This window comes from Phalaenopsis equestris, unplaced genomic scaffold (genome assembly GCF_001263595.1).
Source record: "Phalaenopsis equestris unplaced genomic scaffold, ASM126359v1 Scaffold000088, whole genome shotgun sequence".
Taxonomy (NCBI): domain Eukaryota; kingdom Viridiplantae; phylum Streptophyta; class Magnoliopsida; order Asparagales; family Orchidaceae; genus Phalaenopsis; species Phalaenopsis equestris.
This window is the reverse complement of record NW_018164530.1, coordinates 395,293-409,963: the sequence shown is the minus strand read 5'-3', so window position 1 is coordinate 409,963 and position 14,671 is coordinate 395,293. Positions and strand designations below refer to the sequence as shown.

At 36.2% G+C, this 14,671-nt stretch overlaps 2 protein-coding genes across 2 annotated transcripts; both read right to left on the bottom strand.

The window, feature by feature from the left end:
• Positions 1-1,226: 1,226 nt before the first annotated feature.
• Positions 1,227-2,207, bottom strand: LOC110019963. Its single transcript, XM_020717878.1, has 2 exons — positions 2,055-2,207; positions 1,227-1,784 (listed from the first exon to the last, which is right to left on the bottom strand). The coding sequence occupies exons 1-2, from the start codon at positions 2,195-2,197 to the stop codon at positions 1,592-1,594; spliced, it is 336 nt and encodes a 111-aa protein (XP_020573537.1). The 5' UTR covers positions 2,198-2,207; the 3' UTR covers positions 1,227-1,591.
• A 12-nt stretch (positions 2,208-2,219) lies between these two features.
• LOC110019962 (ribonucleases P/MRP protein subunit POP1-like) lies at positions 2,220-10,266 on the bottom strand. Its single transcript, XM_020717877.1, is given in 10 exon segments — positions 2,220-2,894; positions 3,060-3,168; positions 3,277-3,813; positions 3,898-4,016; positions 4,246-4,470; positions 4,562-4,669; positions 6,209-6,305; positions 9,199-9,365; positions 9,367-9,759; positions 10,038-10,266. Coding segments are annotated over 9 exon segments (2,166 nt in total). The 5' UTR covers positions 9,679-9,759; positions 10,038-10,266; the 3' UTR covers positions 2,220-2,402.
• Between the last annotated feature and the right edge of the window lie 4,405 nt (positions 10,267-14,671).

Here is a 14,671-nt window from a genome sequence, read left to right as displayed (position 1 = left end):
GCATAAGGTAAAATCACATGTATTACAAGTTTATGTAAGAAACCAATGATAGTAAAAGCCAAACATAAGGTGAAGTATGAAAAGCTATCTCCTGAACGCATGGTAATAGCAAGCGCAGCGTTTGGGCTCGACCTAAATTGTTAGGGATCTCTTTTTGAAGTTCACTGTTGGTGTTGACTATTGAGAGTTCCAGTGCGTGTTAACGATCCTCCAATACATTTCAAAGTTTTAATTATTTCATTAATAATTAATTGTAAAACACAATTTCTCACAACAAAAATATATTAAAAATTGCAAAAAAAAATTTAATATAAAAAATATTTTATATTAAATAGTTCGAGAAATGAAGCCATTTCTGTTATATATATATAAACTTGTAGTATTGCCTTCGACAAACAAAAGAATGGCTTCAGCAGAACAGCTTGAGGAGCTGTCGAAGATAAGGAGCACCTCCATAGAATAATCACGCAATAGAAGCTACAAATTAATGACTACCCCATCTAGGTCCCATATCAATCCCAACTCTTAATTTTCCATTCCATGACAAAAAAAAAAAAAAAGTTATGAAATAATTAACATGCTTAACCTCACAAAAATTAAAAAATTCATTACTTGGTGTTAACATCAAAAGAAGAAAAAAAAAAGAAATAATGATGAGTTCCAACTTTCTCCCTCAAGAAGTTCAAATAAAAGAAAAAAAGATTTTAACTGCCGCAAATTCAAAAGGCTAAGCAGATATTACAAAGTTCTGAAAGATTGATAGAGAGAGAGAGCATACACTGCTATAATAGAAAGAATTTCAAATTTTCCCCTTTAAAAAATATCCTCAGTATATAAACTTATTCTACATCACAATAGTGTCTGCACTAATCTTAAATAGATCTAACGGACCAAAAGAGGACAATGCGATAGAGATTAGCCAACCCCTAAGTAGAGACAATCCAAAAGAATATCCAGTTCCAGAAAGTACTTTCGATCATCTCAAGTAGAATCCAAAGACTCCTCAACAGGAATTGAAGATAGTCAACCAGACTGGATCAACCGGCAGCACCATAATGACCAAGCTCAGCCGACTGAACTGACCCCATCGACCCGAAGTCAATGTATCTTAGTCAATCGAGTTAAAAAGTAGTTGGACAATAAGCCCACACTTATAAAATACCGGTAATATCCAAGTATGGACCCCTCCAAACGGGTGCAAAAATATAATATCACCATACTAACATTCCCCTATAAATAAGGTGGAACATGTTATGAAAATAACATTATTCAACATTGTTCATTACTATTTTTCTCTCTCTTGCTCGTTTTTTTTACGCTCTATTCTTTGGGTGTGATTCACGGGCAATTTCAGATTCAACACTTATAATCCATTTGATAAAGCCATAGAAATTAAAAATTAATTAACTCAACAAACTGGTTGACATGCAAACCCATATTTCATCATGATCTATGCATACAAAAAATACAAATAAATAAAATAATTATGCAATCTTAACCCTTAATTTTGCAGCATCCCTTCGAACCTTCAGGGAGACGTCACCTATATTTTTGTCGGAATGTCATGAGAGTTGGAAAGGTTCTTCATTCCTTACATCCAGCCTAGATCTTCAACTGCCAGATCTAGGAAAATAGTGGCAACAGCTCGTCGATAAGTACTTGATTTCAAATTTCTGACCAGCACAAAAATCTCAGGTCCTGTTGAATCCATCACTGTTGCTTGCTGCTCTTTCAGCCTCTTAAGGATTCTTGCTTCACAGAATGCAACCGCAACAGGCTTTCCACTGTCAATCAGAATACAGAATAGATAAGTAACTCAAACCTGAATGACTGCACAAATTTTTCTAAGATTTGTTGTACTAAACTTCCTTACAAGTCCCAACTCCTGATAAGTTTTGTTCAAGAATATCAGAGTTACGATTCTAGCTAACCAAGAGCTGGCTTCAAAAGTAATCTTTAACAGTTTTAAATGGGACGAATATAAAAAGAGCTCATTTGGCTTCTTGTTAAGTTGAAAATATGCTATGAACACCTAGTTCAAAAGGGTGGCAAACCTTCCACGAACGAAGCCAGTAGTAATGAAGCCAATTGGCCATCTGTACCACTGCAGTATTGAGCTATCCTGTGGCGGCACATGTAGTTCCCACTGTTCAGAACCTTTCCTTGTGAAATAAGATTTTATGAAGGACTGTGACATCTGTAGTGGAGAATGTCCGATCTGTGGTTTTAAAAGAAATTATCATAAGCCTCGAAGTGAAAAGCCAGATATTTTGCCAGGTGAAACATAAAAATAGAAAAGGCTAATCTAAATTGTTCCCTGACACTGGTAACGCATGATTGAACTGCACCAAAAATGTGAAAAAAAAACAAGCCATTTTGCTAACAGAAAAGATAAGATATGTTCATGACCTAGACATCCATGTCGGGAGATCTGCAAGCGCAGGGGCACAGACAACAGCTCCTGCTTCAAAAGAACCTTCCTTGAATGCATGAATCAGAACTCTCACAAATAAAGGTCCTCCAACTTGGTCTAGGTATCCTTCACCACTGGCTTTTTCGAAAATATGATTTAAATTATTTGTTGTTCTTAAAATTGAAACAATAAAAGGGTCACTGGCATGCTCATCCGAGGATTGTTTGCTATCTCGACACTCTACGCTAAATGACATGCCATGAGCTTTTCGTCTAGCAGTATAGCATGACTCACAAGTGTTAAAACCTCTATGAAGAGTATGAGCTACACAATGCCACGGCGAAGCTAAGGGAAAACTAATTGGTCTTACAGCAGGAGGTCGGAGCTTAGCAGCTTCATCAGCTTCTGCAGCTTCAGCAGCCACAAGTGATGTGTATGCACTGGAATCAGGGAAATCATATGGGAATGAAGGTAATCCACCCTGCAAAGAGAAGCTTAGGAAAATAAAATTTCACAGGCAGGAAACTCAAATAAATTCTGGAGATGAGATCATTTTCATCATAAAACAAATTCTCTTTATCATGATAATGAACATTTCTACAGCTGAAGTCTAGAATTTTTCCACAATTTGATTAAGGCAACTCACATTGCAAGCTATCCACCGCTTTTCTCTTAATCCAATTGCATGAGCATTATTTAAGACAAGAGAAATCCAAAAAGTTTTTACCCAACTTAAAGGAAGAATTACGGACCAACTGCAAGAAAAAATAAAAATAAAATCAATAAATGACTTTTTAAAGGAAGCAACTATTACCAGCACTAAAGGCAGAGACAGTAACATAACAATTTGCATTGCTGTTTACCCAGAAGTAAACGTTCCATGTTCTGGATGCCTTAAGAGTACAATGGGGACAGTCTGATCATAACCAACTCTTGCTTCACCACCTGACTCTTCAGAATGGGAAGGATCCAGATAGAATTGTTTTAAGCGCTTGCAATGCCTATCCTTGCAGACAATATTTTCTGGCAACGGAGGTTTCAAATTTATATAAGAATCCCATAATTGTCTACAATCAGAAAGAAAAACTCCATTGGTTTCAGGTTTTGACCAGAACGAAAGCAACAAGTCTTTATTCCCACTTGATTCTTCAGAGCAACTGACACTGGAATCATGAACAGGACCCTGATGCTGTGGGCAGCCAGCAAAACTGGCCGTCTTAGGAAAAATATTGGTTTCATTCACAGGTAAATTTCGGGGATCCTGAACTTCTAATGGAAAAATGGCATGAGATGGAAGGTGATCAGCATGTTCAAGAACAAAACTACGATTTAACTGGGAATTTGAACACACTCTCAATGAAGAGCAAGGCAATAGAGCTTGGCTACCAATTGATGGACACCTGCCAATTTATCAAAATATTTGCAACAGTGGAAATAAAAATGAGGACTGACTGAATTGAAGTTCGTGGTATATCTACGCTTACTCTGTAACAGGAATTAGTATGTTCTGGAGAATCTTCAGTGAATTGGCTCCGATGACTTCTAACCTTGCAATATGTCCCTCCATAGAAAGGCAATGTACAGAGGTACCTGTCTCATTCATCTGTATGAACATGACAGAAGGAATTCCAATGTAGAGCATTCATCAAATTTCATAAGAGGAAAACACTGTATTCTCACATTCAAAATTAAAATAAAATAAAATAAGTATAAGCATTAGATTCACATATTAAAAACATTTCATTTTCTTCTTATATATTGACGAATGGTTGATATTACAATCATAAACCATCCTTCAGTAGAAAAGAGGACAATGTCGACAATGGCGATACCTCTTTCTGACAAGCATAACTCAGTGCATTGAATCCTTCTCTGTAAGAAGCAGGATGTAACCATATCCACAACTGCCGTGAACAAGCGCTACCTTCAGATCTACTGAAGCTACTATGAGCATCTATTTGTCCAGAATCAAAGTAAATCTCTCCTCTTTTCAGTGGCAGCCACATGTAAGTGACTGGAGCAATGAACTTCAGAAGCAGGGATCTCACATCGTAAAGCTATAAAGAGTAACGATTTTAATTCATTATATGCGCACATTCAATCTTCAAATATGTATAAGCGCTGAAAGGTTGCAAAATTGAAACAAACCATTGAGTTAGCATAGCAAGCTCCATAAATTACTGGCTTAGACATTTGTTCTGAAGAACCTGAAGGAAATGGTCGCAACACCATCCTCATAACATCCAAGATAGATTCCTGAAGAATTTCCCTGTCAATTCAAAGTAAAAGGCCATTCTAGAAAAGATACAATCAATGCAGAAAATCTTGCAATCTATCACATTTAAGAACTAAAGAAAGCACCTTTCAAATAAAGTAGCAGGTTTAAATATTATTTTTCAAACCATAATACTCAAAGTAAAATGTAACCGAGACACGTAATTTGTACAATTTCATATACTTAAAAAACATGTAGTAAAGGCTTAAAACTACCTTTAGTAAGCTAAGTGCAATTAAATATCAAGCAAAACTATTAAGCCCTCGTAACAGGAAAATGATATATGAAATCTAAGCATCAAACAATTTATGAGGTGCATCAAATAGAAACTAAAACTTTAGTCTAAACTTTGCAAAAAAAAAAATGTCATTCCCACTGGAATTTTTTTTTTAGTATGTTCGCATTATAGAATTAAAAATCAATAGTATATGAGAAAAGAGACCATTTCACAATAAGTACAGAAATGTCCAAAAAAAATCACCGATTAAAAGCTTACACTTACAAAGAAATAAATACTGAAGTCGGTGGAAAGATCTCAAAAATCTAAGAGATAATTTAAATAACACAACAAATCAAACAGTAATAAGATCAAATTAGAGAGGTCACACACCAATAAAGAAGCCAAAGAAATTAATCGAAAGGTACTACAAGGGTAACTGAATTATAGAAGTAAGGTTGCAAAAGGCGCACAGATGGCATTGCTCTTCCAAAGCAAAGTACAAACTGCCAAATAAAATATCATCTTTAATGCCTACAGCTTTTGGATAATCACTTGTGTATGAGCATAAACAAGTCGAGTCAAGCTCGAGCCACCCTCAGCTTGAGCATGAGCTTGATTAATTTTTTCAAGTTCGAGCTCGAGCTTCAGTTTTAAGTCTACGAGTTCGAACCAGCTCACAAGCCAACTTATTTATTATAAAAGAGAGAAAATAATAATAATTTAAAGTGGTATTATAATAAAATGACAAATAGAATGAGCAATTAGAAAAGAAATAATAGAAAATCACTTAATATAAAATACAAAATACTATTTTTTAGCCATTTTTTTATAATTTAAAGATAATAACTTCAAATTTAATATATTTTGAGTGTATTTTATATTAATATATTTTTAAACATGCCAACTCACGAGCTGACGAGTTGAGTCAGAGCTAGCATGAGCTTGGCTTGTTAGCTCATCGAGCATAGTACATGAGCCACTTATAAAACCGACTTGAGCTTGCTCATGAATCGGCTTGACACACTTACACCGCTAGTGTGATGCCTCTATATAAGCTTCGCTTCAAAAGATGCTCTTTTGTACGACTTTAAAAAAATACTATATTATTATTATTTTCTTTTTGGTTGGGAGACAAGCAAGAACAATGATGATAATATAAAAATTTTACATTAGAAAACATTTCTTTATAGAACCATCTTAAGCTGGATCTCAAGAAAATGAAGCGAATGTCAATGAATAAAATAAAATAAAATAAGTAATAACGGCAAAAAATAAGAATAATAATAATAATAATGCCAACCTGTGGACCCTCCAATTGAACAGGAAGAGTATAACTAGCATCATGTATAAGTGCTCCAGATTTTAACCACTTCAAGACAGCTTTCGAACCTCTTCCCCTGTAAAATAATAACAATCTTGTTGACCAAATATTTGTTTTCTAAAGCCGATAAAAAAGAACATTTCTAAGCTATATTATCAAATTAATATGATATACAAGTAGATTGTATAAATAAAGAGAAAACCATCCGGCTTGCCATGTAATGCATGTGTCTAAACTAATCTGTGAAAATTTTTTTTATATAACTAGCAAAGTTCCTTTTAATCTGCACCATTTCCCTTCCAAAACTATTCACATCAATTCTACCCCTTTGCCTTAGGGGTGAATTATTTGTTCTGCACGTGTCCAAACAGACTACAACATTGTGTTGTCCCAGCGTGTGCTACTACAAAAATCTCTGCAATATAATCGTTCTGTACCTTATCATATTTTCTACGCATGCATCTTAATACTATCATTTCTACCACACTAGGTAATTATGATTTGTAATACCATGGATGATGTTAAAACGAAGTATCATTTCTACACGCCTATGGATGATGTCAAAACAAAATATAGCGCCTTGAGCAGTGTAAAGCAACACCTATGGTTGATAGCAATGAGTACAACACATAATGGACACATTCAATAGCACCCCTAGGCATCCTAGGATTATGGTGTAGCCAGGACTCCATTTGTAATACCCAGTTCTGGGCAATTCAGGTGAAGTTTTGATCATTATAAAATATTTTTTTTGCATTTCATGAAGTCTAACCAAACTATTTTCATAAAATTTTACTTTCTTTATTGATCAAATTGATATATAATAGTATATATAAATTGTTAATATATTTTATTTTATAAAAATAAATCATTAACTAAAATAATGTTATTTTGAGTATTAATTGAGTTAACTTAAGTATTAATTAAATTAATTTATCATTGTTAATTATAATAGTGCTACTATGGTTATTCCACTTATCAAGCTATGCAACAGTTTCATTTTTCATATGGGCTGTGATTTAATCACTTGTAAGGTGTATATACATATACACCTTAAAAGTGGGTTCTGGAAACAACTCAAAAAGGCGGTGAAAGGAGTTGCGGGCAACAGTTCTGAGAGGATGGGAGGAGGTTGCAGAAGAACCAGGAAAGTGGTTGACACAAGGAAGACAACAACTGATAAGAGGAGGGTTGGAAGAAGGGAAAAAGGTAAACGGGAAAGTGGAAGGTTTAGTGGCTGTAGTAAACAGTAGAATAGTTGTCTTCGGGGTGAATTGCAACAATTGTGGCATTGGTGACAACGAGAGGGAGGTTGCAGGTGAGGTGGAGGTTGGAGATAATCACTACTTTGGAGCAAGATACAATCAGAGCATCACTCGTCCTCGGATACAATCCTAGAACGGAAAAAGAGGATGTCAACTGCTATCCAAATAAAAATCTCAAAAAAAATTAAACCCTGACACAACAAGCAATCTATTTATAATAAAAATATAATTAGGAGGGGGCCCTTGGGCGGAGGCAGCTCTAAGTCCTAATTAGGGTCGGTCGTTTCAGTCTCCTTGATGAACTGTCGCCCCTTTGCTGAACTATGGGCCGATTTAGCTCTAGCAACCCCGCGTCAATTAGCCTCTACCCTTTTAACATGAGATATAGTTAAAGCCAGTCGATGTTAACATAGTCGAATGTTGTGGAGTTCATTAGTAGTTTCAATTGCGAGTTTTGTCTCCTCGGAACAAAGGAGGGAGTATAAGTCATCAAGGTTGATTTGTTTGAGTTTAGTTTGTACAACTATTTTGAAGGCTTAGTAGTTTAGAGGAAGACTATTGAGTGTGTATAAGATGACATCCTCATGATCAATGATGACTTCAGTAGTTGTGATGATGTTGACCTTGGTCTTAATGCCCGAAAGATATTGAATCATAGATTCATTAAATATTGATACATTATGGAGCTCATTTTTTAGTTTGAGAGCTAAAGTACCAGGATTGTGCTCTACGGTTTAAGGTGCTCCAAATGTCCAAACAGGTTTTCAAATTCAAGACATCTGGTAATAAAGAGGTTGGGATGGTGGAGAATAGAGTTGTCACAGAGTTTTGGTCAATGAGAATCCACAAGCTGTATTATAAATTGGGTGAGTATGTTTCATTTTCATCTCAAGACAAATTTGGATGAATAAAAAATAAAAACTTCTAGATAACCTTCAAATGTAATTGCTTGGAATATATTGAAGATTTGAAAGTGGCAATTTGGATTTTTTTCAAGATTAGGCCATGTGTTTATGGTAGTTTTGACATTTGCCATCCAAAGTTCGAGTCGAGGAAAGGGAATGTCATTTCAGTATAGCAAATTGCCTTCCATAATCTTTGGGATATTGCTGATAGAGTCAGAGCTGGTCATAAAACTAAGTTCAATCTGTCAAGATTGAGACTAGAAGAGACAATAGGGTAGAAGAAATGTCAGGTGAATAAACTCTTCTACCATGAACACATTGGTGAACAGAAAATGAACTAATTCATTTATTCCATTTCATTCCACTATTGTATGTGGTGTGCAAATGTATTGTGTGCGTAACTACATGATAGGATGGCAGGTTCTACATTGGATTAACTACTAAGATGCAACCACTTGTCAGAGGTGCATGGCGCTGAATGCCGACACAGAAGAAAGTGGCAACAGTGCTGCAAGAGGGAGATGGAGAGATATGTTTGCTTTCATCCGTTATCACATGGCTGATTGATTCTGAGAAATATAATTGCAAAAATTGGGAATCTTGACCCTCATGGCACTACTCAATGTGTTGTTCTGATACTTCGATTTCTTTTGGCTATAATGGTAATATTAAAATTTGATCGTTTTAATAGGTTAGTTGACAATGATAAATTAAATCATTCTCTTCATGGTAGTTAACCCAAAAAGAAAATTAAAAAACACATAAAGTTGTAGGGCCCCGATGAGAAGAATCTGTCTACCTGCCTTGCAGCCCAAGAGGCAAATAGAATCCCCAACGCTTCACCATCGAGAACCGTTTGGCATGCCAGAGATGAGTTCGAAGCCTCTTCGTCCCATCCCCGGACAAACAAAACCCAAATGTCGGATTCCTCCGCAATTCTATCCGTCTTCTTACCCATCGCGGGGGTCCGATCCGCTTCTTTTTTATCCAAATCCCCAGCCTCAGTTCCGTTGACAGCAATATCTATCAAGCGTGGTCTCTTCTGCCGACGATTCTTCCCGCTATGGAAGCTGGTGGTTCGTCGCCGCTTGTCACGCCGCATGCGGAAATCATGATTAAGACGCTTGGAGACAATGGAGTGCAGGGATTCAAGCTCTGGTGCTCGGGATTCGGCAAACTTGTTGATGAGCAGGAGTCTAGGTGGAAGAGGAGGATGCGCACTTGAGTTAAGTGGCATCGTCACGGGTTTGCTATCCTTATATGACGGCGAAAACACCATCCAGACGCGGCTGAGAGTCACCAGGAAAAGCAAACAATACACGCGCCGATGTTGTTCTTAGGTGGAAATCTCGGTGCATGCCTGCCATACGTATATAAAATAAGTTTATACTCACGCTGTTTGGTAGCAGAATTTGAGCAGTATTTAACTTAAACTCTGTCAAACAACTAAAAATAAAACATTAGATCCTACAGAATTTGAAAGCCCGTTTCTCCTCCGTTCTGCTAAAATCCCGCATTTATTAAATCCTGTTGGCAAACGGTATTAAGGGGGCAGAAAAAAACTGAAAAACTGGCAAAAGGAGGGATGGAAGGAAATGTGGAGCCGGAAATGTGAGGGTTACCGTAGTGTCTTCTTACCTTTTTCTCATGGTTTCGGGTAGCAGCGGAGAGGAAGGGGTAATAAGAAGGGAGTTTCGGAGGTCTTCGTACAGCGTGGTCCCGTCGTTTCGTTTATAACTAGCTCCATTCGCCACTGTATCGCGAGGGTTTCCGCAAGGGAGGGGGAAAGGGAGGTTGGCCAAGGAGAACGTAGGCGAGGGTTTCGGGCAGGATAGCGGGAAGGGGATGGTAGATTTTAATATTAGGAGGATTTAGGGTTTTGATAACCGATTTAGGGTTAACCTAAACCCTAATCACTGCTTCAGCTGGCCTATCTCAAAAGGTTATTTTCTATAATTTAAAAAATAATTATGTGACAGTTATTTATGAATAAATAATCATTATGTTCATATATATATATATATAATATATATATATATATATATATAGTAATACTTTTAATTCAAAAGCAAATAATTCACTTCAGAATGATACAAAAATTCAGATAAACAGATCACATAACAGTGAGTATCAAGTGTGTTATAAAAAACTATCAAAGTTTTTATTAGTAATATGATAATATTGATTTTATACTGCAGACAACGTACTTCACGAGATACAACATCCCAATCATTGTTGACAATAAAATCTATCGGATTGTCTGCCCACCGGAAGGACTCATACTTCTCCAAATTGTCTGCCCAGCGCGGGCATCTGTAGAACTTTTTTCCCGTAGTTATGCATTTGACGTGACGTAAGCAGGGAAGTCTGAAGTTCTTGAGCTCATCTTTTCTGAATGCTACAAAAGAGAACTCATTAATCATGAAACAAGTTGAAAATGCTAGAAGAATTAATAAGTTATAGCTTTAAGCATGCGCGAGATCTCAGATAACTCAATAAACCAACCAACAAATCTGTCACTACAAGAAGACAACAAACCTTGTAAAAAAAATATATTTGGTTGTCTTTAACTCACGTAAAACCAAGTTCACGCGTGTCACGCATGCAAATCACTGAAAAGGGTCCTCCAGAAAATCCTAAAAAACCATGTCGTTGACAATAAGATTGGAACTTGGCTGCCTTCATTAAAATTTTACATGTGACATCAACCAATAGCGACTAACATGACATCCAGAAGAACTCATAAAGTCAAAAGTCTCATAGTGAACCTCTTAAACCATCCAAAAGAAAAACAAATGAAATGCGAATGAAAAAAAAAAACTACGAATAACATAAAAAACTCAAACAATCAATCTCAAATATATTAAGAACGAAAATAAAAGGAAAATGTACAAAATAATCAAGTATAAATTGATATATGAAGTGAACAATTACAATTTTGTGCAGACGAAAGATCCAGAAAACTCAGTACACCACCCAACCAATCTGTCACTACAAGAAGACAGTAGAACTCGTAGAAAAATGGTTATTGGTTGTTTTTAACCCACGTAATACAAAGCTTGTGTCAGTCACATATGCATATCATAAAAAAAATATCTTTCAAAAAAACCTCAAAAATCGTATTGAAATGAAAAGAAAAAATGAACTTAGTTGACTTCATTAAGATTTTACAAGTGACACAAAGTAAGAGAGACCAACTGGTCATCCAAATAACCCATAAGGTCAAACATCTTATCATCGACACCTCAAACCCACCAAAACAAAAACAAAAGAAATGCAAAAATCTCAAACAATCATTATCAAATATAAAAGGTAATAATAAAATAAAATTAACACTGAATAAAGTACAGATAATATAATAATAAATAGTCTAATCACCCTCCTACAAATCTAATCAGTAATTTATTCCTTTTACTTTGTCATCTCACTCGCGCATTCTCGTCTGTAGTACAGGTGGTGGAAACATCAATCACATTATGTGGCATAGAATGCCCAAGACGACACTCAAATTCTTCGACAAGTACAAGCTCATGATCCTCATCTGCCCGACGTAAGTCGATGTCGTTACAGGAAGGTTGACGTCAAATGTAACTGCGGAGCGTCATCGTGGCAATCACAATCTAAATTTGTTTGGGAAACGAGTAAGAAAACATAATGTGCAATATAACTCATTTCTTCTTTCAAACACCGAAAGTCCTCTCAATGACACCGCGTAACGGGAAATATCTTTTATTGAACATTTTTTTTGCCTCGTATTACATTGCTTACTTGCTCAAAGTTTGGTAAGTGATGTCTCATATCATGAAAGACTTGAGATACCCTTGTTACGACGAATATTCATCATCGACCAATTAATATTTACCAGATATAAATTGTATAATTAATATTGAGATAAAAGTTAAATACGAGATTATGTGAGTCTCAAGCATACCTGCAGGATGATGTGGGAAGTTGTAAGTCTCATTCTGCGTCATAGCTTTGAAAACTCTACTGTCAGGTGCACCGTCTTCCCAATCAGCCATAACAAAAGTAAACCACATGTTGAAGTCGTAAACGACCATTACATTCAACGTCGAGCTCCCACAACAATCGATGAATGCAACCTTCTCATTATTTAGAACATGGCGTCAATGTGTGTTCCATCAATTAATTCAATACAATCTTGATAAAATAATGTTAAGTTCATAATAACAACATTTTTTCTTAAATTTGATTCTAATGAATTTGAGAAATTACCTTAAGGAACAATAAGTATCGTACATCATGTGAAACATCCGTGGGGGTCTGTTCGAACGTATGATCAATAGGTTTTATGACTTGTGAAGAAAAGCTCACAAGTGCCTTCAACCTCAATGAGAAGTACCTGCAAATTATTTCGGATGAGTGTTAAAATCGCTCTATTGCACATCGCATTGATTCATTATGGGATAGTATGTAGAGGGTTATTGCCAACGCCTCTCGTAAAATCATCCCGGGAAGTAAATCTGTGTAGTTCCTCCAACAGAGCAATGAATACTTTTTTTCTCGTGCAAAGCAACTTCTCAACCCATTTGTCCCCAACAAATGAGGATGTCATGTAATGAGACTTATCAATGTATGATTTGTGGTATTCGTAGATCAGACACACGATAACTGCAATTCTCATTTTGCGTCTTCTTTCAATTGGATCCATATAAATCAGTATCGTGTTGTCTAACAGTGAAATATCAATGAATTAACTGCCACCACATAAGGTTACAAACATAATGAAAAAAAAATTTAAATGCACTGAATAAGCGAAGTTCCAAACAGTTGAAATATCCAAGTTATAAGGAAAAAAATACGCAAACATTAATGTCCCAAGCGACTGTAAATAAAAAAATCTCTCAAACATTTTTGTGGCCATAGAAGTGTCATAGGTACACTACACTTTTGTCTTTTGCAATCTTGACAAGAAAATCTCTAAGAGTCGGATCTTCAAGCAACTTTGCCACAAACAAGTATAACTCAAAATCATAAAAAAAAAATTTGGAGTTGCATTTAAAATTTTCATGATCTGCTCGATATAATTTATTTGAGATGTTTGTGGATCAACGCTAAAAGAAGCCACCAGTTGTGATATCTGGCTTCTAAGGTAAGCAGCCCCCACTTTATTTTTACTCTCAACCCACAGACACTTAGAACTACAGGTTGTTCGACCTCATGGAGGCCCGGGCAGGGGATTTCAGTTGAATCACCTGATAGGTTGGCTCCCAAGTTCTCGGTGGTCGCACAAAATCCTATCTCACTGGGCACACATACATAGTTTTTCATAGCAATGACACCCCCAATCATCCGATCCAAGTTCTCCCCCAACTCAGACTCAACTCCACAAATTTAAAATTTATTTGTAGCGGGAACCACCTACAAATGCATAATAAGTATTTTAATAAGAAAATGAAGTTGGCCAAATTTATGGGACATGTTAAAAATGCTTTCCACAAGTCTTTCTACACATCACTCATCGGAAGCATCAACGGTTCGCTTCACCGGATCCCAACCTAAGCTCGTTGATCCTTGTTTAAATTTCTTCCAAAATTTTCAATCATTCATTAGTTGATTTCACTTGTTCTTCAATTATATCATGTCATACTCTCTGCATGTACTCTCATTGAATTTCTTGATAATATATTGCCAACATTTCTTATTGAAATAGATAGTAGGTTTACTTCTCATATCAATTTTCTTAAGGCGAAAATCACATAATATTATTTTGGTTTCTTTATCCCATAATGCGGGCGTACCAGACTCTTTGGTCTTGATCATTGTATTACTATGATAACAAAAATTAAACAAACAAAAATGAAAATCTAAAAATAAAGTGACATAAATATTTTTCCAACCCACAATTGCCACCCCTATCTGGATGCACCCCAACCCACAATTGCCACCCCAATTCCCACATATTCAATAACAACAACTCACAGAACAGCCATATGCCCCAACTCACTACCTCAATCCCATCAGTAAATCACAACCATATGCCCCAACCACATTCTCCTTCACATCATCAAATAATGACCATATGCCCCAACCTAAAAACACCATCTCATAAGTAAATCACAAACATATGTCCCAACTCACAACCACCATCACATCAACAAAACACAACTATATGCCCCAACTCATAAACACAATCTCATAAGCAAACCACGAGCATATGTCCCAACCCACAGCCACCATCACATCAGTAAAGCACAACCATATGTCCCAACCCATGGCCACCATCTCACGAGCAAGACACAAACATATGC

Coding starts and splice junctions, on each gene's coding strand:
- LOC110019963 (XM_020717878.1), bottom strand. CDS start 2,197: ATGTCACAGTCCTTCATAAAATCTTATTTCACAAGGAAAGGTTCTGAA. Junction 1,785..2,054: donor ACTGGCTTCGTTCGTGGAAG/GTTTGCCACCCT, acceptor TCTGATTGACAG/TGGAAAGCCTGTTGCGGTTG.